The 9,281-nt window shown below is 34.0% G+C and overlaps 1 protein-coding gene across 1 annotated transcript; it reads right to left on the reverse strand.

The window, feature by feature from the left end:
• Nucleotides 1-220: 220 nt before the first annotated feature.
• LOC149806081 (uncharacterized) lies at nt 221-9,278 on the reverse strand. The gene is made up of 5 exons (XM_089950960.1): nt 9,067-9,278; nt 5,253-5,384; nt 4,025-4,147; nt 3,078-3,515; nt 221-2,358 (listed from the first exon to the last, which is right to left on the reverse strand). The coding sequence occupies exons 1-5, from the start codon at nt 9,143-9,145 to the stop codon at nt 2,183-2,185; spliced, it is 948 nt and encodes a 315-aa protein (XP_089807086.1). The 5' UTR covers nt 9,146-9,278; the 3' UTR covers nt 221-2,182.
• Between the last annotated feature and the right edge of the window lie 3 nt (nt 9,279-9,281).

Below are 9,281 nucleotides of genomic sequence, written 5' to 3' on the forward strand. Positions count from 1 at the left end.
CACCGGAACAATCTTATTTTTATTTGTGACCGTAGTGATTAACACAATGTCGTTGGTCAACAATTAAATAATGTATTGCAGGTTTTTAAATCACAAGTAAGAATGTGGATCAAAAACGTCAGAATAAATAAATCACTCTGAAAACGATATCAAAGTCAAGCAATCAGCTTATAACAACAAATGCATTGTAATTATAATTAAAAGAGAAAATATAACCACGTTCTAAAGTTTTTATCATTTTATTTAAATAGTATTTATCTCTTAAATATTTGGATTTCTTTAACGGTGACAATACAGTCTTGTATATTAAAGCATACAAATGCCAAATACTTTCATGCACATTGAATGAAAACATTTTTAAAAATCAACATGACAAAATGAGACCAATTGATGTCGAAGTCAGGGTATGATACATGTACCGAAAAATAGAATGAAAACGTAGAAATGGGAGATAACCATGTATTGAATGCTACATCTTATGACGACACGGGTTATGCATAATAAAGTGATTTCAAAATTGGTTCAGATTTACAACAATTGAAAACATTTGATCTAATAAAGAAACGAACAGACGAGCAAACAAATAAACACACACATTTGTTTAACAAATAAAATAGGTGTATTCTTTGAACAAAACATCGGACGATTATGCATTAAAACACTCACATAGTGATGGATACACTACAATACTCGTATAACATATTTGTTGGTTATTTTGCTGTGTTTCGGCCTCAAAATCTCAAACTGGAAACGACTCTCGGGCAATGGAAGAAGATTTGGAAGCAGGACTTATCGCCTTTCAGTTTCCAAAATTGTTCGATTCATTACGTATCTGGGAGAAATGTTGCCCTATACTTGCAAGTTATTAGTTGTCTTTCAGATTTTTCAGTTTCACAATTTATAGAAAAAACCATTCGATACTCGAAGACGACAAAATCTGCTTCACGTAACATTCAATACTCAAAAAAGACAAATATGCGTCACACAATATTCGATACTCGAAAATAAAAATCAATTTTGCGTCATGGAACACTTCAAAGTTATGAGCAATAATAATAATAATAATAATAATAATAATAATAATAATAATAATAATAATAAATGTTTATTAATTTAATCTTGATATCTACTGAGGAAAATTTCATTTTTATTAGAGATATCAAGCCAGAAGCACAATTAGAAATCAACTTAGCCATTTGTAATAGAAATACCGTGGTCTGTTTGAACCACTGATGGCTCTCAACGAGCAGCATGGTTTTGGAAGCGGTTAAATTGGTCGATAAAAGATCTTGTAATCGCACAAATTCTTTCTTGCGACCAGCTCTTCTTGTCTCCAACTCTCTTACAAATTGTCAATATGTCCACATTAATCTCGCTATCGTACGTGTCGCTAAAGGGTATTCGTTTTTTTCCTCAAGATTTCTAAACCAAATGTACATGTTATGTTTCTGAGTAATTGTTCAAATTTGTAACGGTTTCTGGATTTTAATCAGTCACTGCGTAAATATTACAAAATCCTGTATCTTTCCTTTTATATGTATATGTAGTAGGCATCAATGAGGACTATATAAGTTTGCTATTAGAAGGCCAATTGTGCTCTTTCGGTACAGTTACACGTAATCAAAGTTTATAAAGAAGTTTATGAACCGTACATGTGGTTATGTGCGTGACGTTAAACCTGTATCTAAATCTTTCTAAAGTTAATGTACACGTAACTGTGTCTTTTTAAGAATTTTTAAAAAAATCGTTTTAAGGCATAATTAATTCATACTTAGAATATATATATATATATATATATATATATATATATATATATATATATATATATATATATATATATATATATATATATATATATATATATATATATATATATAACTGAAACGGTCGGTTTAAGAATTTTTGCCTCGTGTCATATACTACGAAATTCATATATTAACATATTTACAATAATTGCAATGTGACATTTGTATACGAAAATACAATCACGAAATACGTGTCATTACGGGTTTAAATACGGATTATATGGAATAAATAACATGGAAGTATGTCTAAACCACAACAAGCCATGAAAGTTAATACTTCATCCCCCAAATGTCCGCCGACAAAATGTATGATTCGGTCCACAATGACGCTGTCTCGTGTGGTGCAATTTAGAAATATGCTTCTCATCGTTTGTCCATTAATTGGAATCGCAGTTCACATTGAAAGCCCAATCGCAGACATGGTTCAAATGATTGAATCGGGTAAATAATGGACAGTGGCAATAGTAGATATATCCCCATTGGCAAACGTAATAACTCCTACAGTCGTCTGCAACGTCTGGAAAATGGTCACTGTACCCTGATCTGCACCTCCCTGAAAAGGACGGATATGAAGTGTAAATATTAATCAATGTGGTATGAAATATCCATCCATCTATACAGACATAAACAATAATAATCAATCCATTCCGTCTATTTATGTAAACAAAAACACTTCTCTTCTAACGCATCAACAAGGTGATAGATGATCATATAAAAGGTTGACTTTAAATAGTCTGAATGACCATGTCCGACTATATTGCATACTATTTTGATAGTCTGAATGACTTTGTCCGACTATACTGCATATATTTTGATAGTCTGAATGACATTGTCCGACTATATTGCATACAATTTTGAAAGTTTGAATGACTTTGTCTGACATCATGAAAGATTAGTGGAATATAAACCCCAACCACCATCCATCGCGATGTTCTCAGCCGTTGGCACGAGGTAAGACGACCATCTCTTTAATTTGCCTATTTTTAATTAGAAACTAAATTGTTGCTTTTAGTTCATGCTCAATGTTTCATACATAATGGCATGCCCATGAATTCATTTAATGTTTGGTATACTTTATTTTACAAATATTACCTATTCTGACGCATCAAAAATGCAAAACAGATAAGTAATATCGGACATGTTTACTGATAGTTAAAATAGGCGGCTCTATCATATCGAGTACATAAATATGCAAATCCATATATTCAACAAACAGCGACATCTTATGATTTTCCTATATTGTGATATATATTAAGGATCAACACTACTTACATGAATCGAATGGTAAACGAATGCACCAAGAGCCTTGTCCTTGTGTCGTGACAACTGGCCTCAGGGTAGTAAAAGGATTCCATTTGGTAGTAGAAGGTGTCCTTTGAGTGCTTACCATTGTTCGCCATGTTGAGGTAGGTACCCGTTTAGTAGTCTTAGTTGTCCGTTGTGTGTTAATTGGTGTCCTACGTGTGGTAACTGTTGCACTCCGGGTAGTGGTAGGTACCCTTGTTGTCCTTACAGTTATCTTTTGTGAGGTAGCAGACATCCTATGGGTAGTAACATTTACCTGCTGGGTAGTTACTGGTTCCTTCCGAGTAGGTGGAATAATTGTGCTGTTTCGCGTCGTCACTTTTGTTGTCGTCGGGATGCTTGTTCCTGCAGTCGTTGTTGACGATGAGAAAGCGGAAGACACAGTAGTCGTACCATTTGCAGGATCTATACAAATCAATGAGCAAGATGTGAAATCCTTCAATCAGACATAAGCATGAGTGTTCTACTAATATAATTTGTAAGTACCAGTAATTCTTGCGAATTTAGTTTTAGTGGGTTTCACTTGATTTGAGACGAAGAGGGTGGACAGACAAGTATACAGTCTAAAAGGGTTTGAAAATGAAGAACAATGCAAATAGATAGATATACTGAAGATAATTATGCTGAGGATAAAGTCATGACAAAAACGCAGTCTTTGAAGCATGCAGATGACAAGAGACGATGGTAGGATGGGCATTCATTGACGTATCATGTAACGAGAGAGAGAGAGAGAGAGAGAGAGAGAGAGAGAGACTCCCAAAATCAGGGGGAATAGAGTATGTGCTAAAATGGAAATAAATTTGTCTTCATGTTTCGTGCAATTTCCTACAGTTAATGAGGGTTAGGAATACATTTTCCGTTTCAAAACTTAATAAACAAAAAATGTTTTTTAAAATAAATACTGTATAACATACCACATGTACTTCTGTTCTCGTCTGATAAGTCTCGACAGTTTGGGATTCCATTACACCACAGCTCTTTTGGGATACACTGTGTTCCGTCCTTACACGCCACACGACCTTCATTACAGACTAAGCCTGTAAATTTATAAATAATAGAGAATACAAGAGTGAAAGTGTCTGATAAAATATTTTACTCTATATGTCGATTATTATATTGGTGATAGAGCTATACTTTGTGTAAGTTACGTATTTTGTACCCATTTTCGGCTATGTTTATATAAGTTACATAGTTTTACCCATTTTCGGCTACGTTTGCATAAGTTTCGTATTCAATACATAGTCAGTTTGTACCTGTGCAAATTGAACTTTAGTCTGGTTCCCCGGTTTGTACGCTCCGTACGTTGCATTCTGCTATGCGAAGTCAGGTGAACGCCGATGCCATATTGTCACATGATCAAACAAATGGCCTCATATGGAGCGATCTAGTAAATCTAACCGCGGGACATTCATTCCTTTAATATCCTGTTTGTTAGTTATACCATGTGAACTTTACTAATACTTTTGATTTGAACTGTAGCAGTCGATATCTTGTGTTCAAGCTTAACCACCAATTTTTCATATAATTAATTTTACAAACATTTTTACTAACAGGCTAAGATAAAGGAAAAGGGTACACACAACGATATTTTGTTAATTTTGGACGTGTTACACAGGTCATATCAAAACGTTCTTTTCCAGTCGATTCCTTGAAAATTTCTACGTCGAAACTGATTTGAGGTGAGGTACGACAACCTAAATATAGCCAGAGATTAAGGCGAAAATATCACCCTTCTTTTACGAGGGGTGAGGGTAACGATTGCTTTGCAAATATTGCACACTTCACACGACGTCATCTAAACTATTCAAGTTACAATAAATTTATTGATCAATTTTACATCGATATTGATATCTCATTGTTGATGACACCTCAGACTTTGCCAGATAGTAGGATAGAAATAGAAACCCTATTCCAAGAGGGGGTGTATGTGGCGATATTTGGTCCAATATTGTACATTTATTAAGAAACTTCATACTTTACATGTGTAACACACGTATATGGATAATACTTACATCTAAGAAGATATAACATGTGGCTGAGCAAAACACTTTAGTATATTTCATTGGACCATTTCATATCTATGCCAGTTTATAACGTTCGATCAACTTAAGCTACATAACTCAGCAGTGTATGCACACCCACCCCTAAAGCAGTCAGTGGCCTCCTCATCACTTCCATCTTGACAGTCGGGGAAACCATCACACCGCCGATTGAGAAAAATACATTCTCCACTCTGCTGACACTTGAATTGATTTGCAGAACATGCTGATGTTGCTGAAATTTAAAAAAGTTAATTTTGAGCTAATTAGCTAATTAGCGTTAATGCACACTCTTGCCCAAGCTAAAATGCACCAACTACCGTCACCCCAATGGGCATATCACACAACACATAACTTTTACTATGGGTGACTTGCCCAGGGGCACAAATGTCGCTTTCATTAAAGTCTGTCCCAAGAGGGTTCAGTACACACGTCATTAAAAAAACTCTTTCAACCACAAACAAAAATCACCAAGTTAATGATCATAATGACAAACTTTTACTAGACTTTATGACAAAATTTTACTAGACTTTGTGACAAACTTTTACCAGACTTTATAATGACAAACTTTTACTAGACTGTATTATGAAAACCTTTACTAGACTTTTAGCAAATGAATCAATTTCAGTGCATGATAATTTCTAACAGACTACGTGAAACCAGAAAATTGCTATATAAATCTATCATTTTTGCAATCACTGTATGTACTCTTCTGCAAGACACTACAGAACACAACAAAGACTGCAGAGATATAGCGAACTGATTTAAAGAAAATTGTTTATTTTCAAACTATGAGGATTATTGTTGGCTTCCCTGTGTGTAGTTTGGATATAGCGCACAGCGAGTATTCTGGAAATGATTGTGTTTAGGAAGTGAAATTTGTGACCCATGGCATGTTGCTTAGTTTACAGTCTAGCCTCCCAAACAATGCATGATAATCAATGACAGGGAGGAACTTTTGATTAATGTATGATTTATTTGGATTTGGACAAACTAGAAAGTTCAGTACTGAAAAAAAGACGTGGAGAATATATAGGGAAATAATTGTGCACTGAATCCTGTAAGTGGTTCCTCACATGGAGGAGCAGGTACCCAGTTTTGGAGTACATCACTGAATCCAGGAACATGTAAATGTACACGCTTTGTGTAACATTTTATACTTTGATATTAAAACTAACTTTGAAAAAATTAAATATTTCAACTTTTAATTGATTTGTAAACAATGCACGAAAACAAATACTGATGTATCAACAGCTTTACATCATTCAAGTTTCATCAATCCAAAGTCACGTTACATTTTTTCTATTCATTTTTGACCGCCTCATTTTCACTATGTTTCCAACTTAATTGAGAAAATGATGCCTTTATTCAAACGGCACGATGACATACTTGTAGTTAATATAGCCATCTTGTTGGAGTTCAAAGATTGCTGTGAGTATGATGGTCTTTTAGTAAGATATATTTGAATATAGATACATGAACTTAATAAAGGGATGGAGAACAAGCCAAAGGAGTACATCCACTCTGTCTACTAAGCAATTTAGAGTTGTCAGAGAACGAGAAGTCCAAAAAAGAAATGTATATCAAAGGCGTAAAATGTACTTTTGCCTGGTTTTATTTACTTGGATGCAAGAAAACAGCAATAAGAAGTTAGTTCCTTTCAATGTTAATTTTCTGAGATGTTGATTATAAGAGTGCGGCATTGTAGCAGATGCTAATATCACCTTTCAATGAATCATTCTAGTCACTAATTCTTAATCAACACTCTTAAACATACAAAAGAAATGTTCAAAAACATTACTGGAATGAATTTTATACAGTTATCATATTAAGTACATGGTTACATGTCACATACAAATAATATCCATCCATGGTAAAGAAGATTAATAGGATCAGAATTTCAGTTGAGGATGCTACATCTAATTATACACCTAAATGATCTGTAAGGCACCTTATATAATTATGTACTTATACACCTAACTGATCTGTCAGGCACTTTATATTAGATCTTCTTATACATACAACTGATCTATCAGCCACATTATATTAGTTCTAATAATACCTATAATCGGTATGTCAGGCACATTATATTAGATCGAATTACACGTGTAACTGATCTGTCAGCCACATTATATTAGATCTAAGTATACATCTAACTGATCTGTCAGGCGCCTGATATTATATCTACATATACATATAGCTGATGTATCAGACACATTATATTATTTCTAATAATACCTATAATTGGTCTGTCAGACACATTATATTAGATTTAAGTATACATCTAACTGATCTGTCAGGCACCTGATATTAGATCTAATTACACGTGTAACTGATATGTCAGACACCTGATATTAGATCTACTTATACGTACAACTGATGTATTAGGCACATTATATTATTTCTAATAATACCTATAATTGGTCTGTCAGACACATTATATTAGATTTAAGTATACATCTAACTGATCTGTCAGGCACCTGATATTAGATCTAATTACACGTGTAACTGATCTGTCAGACACCTAATATTAGATCTACTTATACATACAACTGATGTATTAGGCACATTATATTATTTCTAATAATACCTATAATTGGTCTGTCAGGCTCATTATATTAGATCTAAGTATACACCTAACGGATCTGTCAGGCATCTGATATTAGATATACATATACATTTAGCTGATGTATCAGGCACAGTATATTAGTTCTAATAATACCTATAATTGGTATGTCAGGCACATTATATTAGATCGAATTACAGGTGTAACTGATCTGTCAGCCACATTATATTAGATCTAATTACACACATAACTGATCTGTCAAGACATTAGAACTAATTATACATACTGTTATCCTCAAAGGGGTCTCTTTAATGAGCGAATCAAACACTCGCGTGGGTTCGGCTCGAGCTCTTGTTTTTCACTTATTTCCAATGACTTCTCGAAAATAATCATTGTCAACTGGAAATTCTAATAATACGCCAAGACCATAAATAATTCCCCTTTAATCAATCAACGACCACAAAATATCCCAATTGTACATTTACATCAACATCACAATTGCATGACAATCTCACAACTGCATGACTTCTCCATGACAGGATTCTCTAGAGTAACGTCAGTACTTAAATGCCATAAAATACAAATCACAATTTAAACACTTGATACATTGAACTATTTTCGTACGCTATTCCTGGGTCAATCGAACCACGATTTTGAGCCTGGCCACACATGTATCACTCCACCATATTTACCATCATGCCAACAATAAAATGCGTCTTGAAGAAATAAAACAACCCCCTTCTCAATTATTTCAGTGTGCAAAATATCAGTCCTTATCACAAATAGTTTACATGGAAATACAGAATCTATCAACACCTTTAGAGTCAAATAGGAAGTATTTGGTTCATGCACAATTATCCGACTCTAACCTGAACTACGAAACTAAACAATGCCATCATGAAATCTCATCTCTACTGCATCCTGTGAGGTTTGCCCAGTGATTTGCTAATGACTAGTCATGTAAAATGAGTTTATACACAAATAAATTTCATTCGTGAAACATAAATGTTGATTGAAACTATTAGCAGAAACATGCTGGGTCCATTTCGCAGACGGTATGTCATTTTCTAGAATAAGAACCGCTAATCGAAAAGGCCCGATTTTTAACAGTTTATGCTGGAAAAATATACATTAAATGATACGTGAAATGAGTTACTACATAAAATAATTTCATTTGTGACATAGAAATGTTGATTGAAACTGTTAGTAAAATCCTCCTCAGCCCTTTCACAGATGCCATTTTCGCACATGTTACCCACCCGTTTTTCACATGTTCATGAAGTTAATATCAATAAATTAACTGAAACGAAATAATTATCTTAATGGTAGTCTGCCACAGAGAAGGTCATACCTGTAGTTTGCGACAACACTCCACTGTTGGAGATCACGACACAAAATATTGCGACAGCTGTTCCAGTAAATATATTCATTCCTATTTTCCCTTATGTAAGTCTAAATTACATGAATGTGAGCTTCCTTTGTATTTATATACATACAGAAAATGGTGAAGACAAATCACGTGAAAGGAACATATCCTGCTTTAAATAATCGACCATCCCTCTCTGA

Source organism: Sinohyriopsis cumingii, chromosome 2 (genome assembly GCF_028554795.1).
Source record: "Sinohyriopsis cumingii isolate HCF-2022 chromosome 2, ASM2855479v2, whole genome shotgun sequence".
NCBI classification, from domain to species: domain Eukaryota; kingdom Metazoa; phylum Mollusca; class Bivalvia; order Unionida; family Unionidae; genus Sinohyriopsis; species Sinohyriopsis cumingii.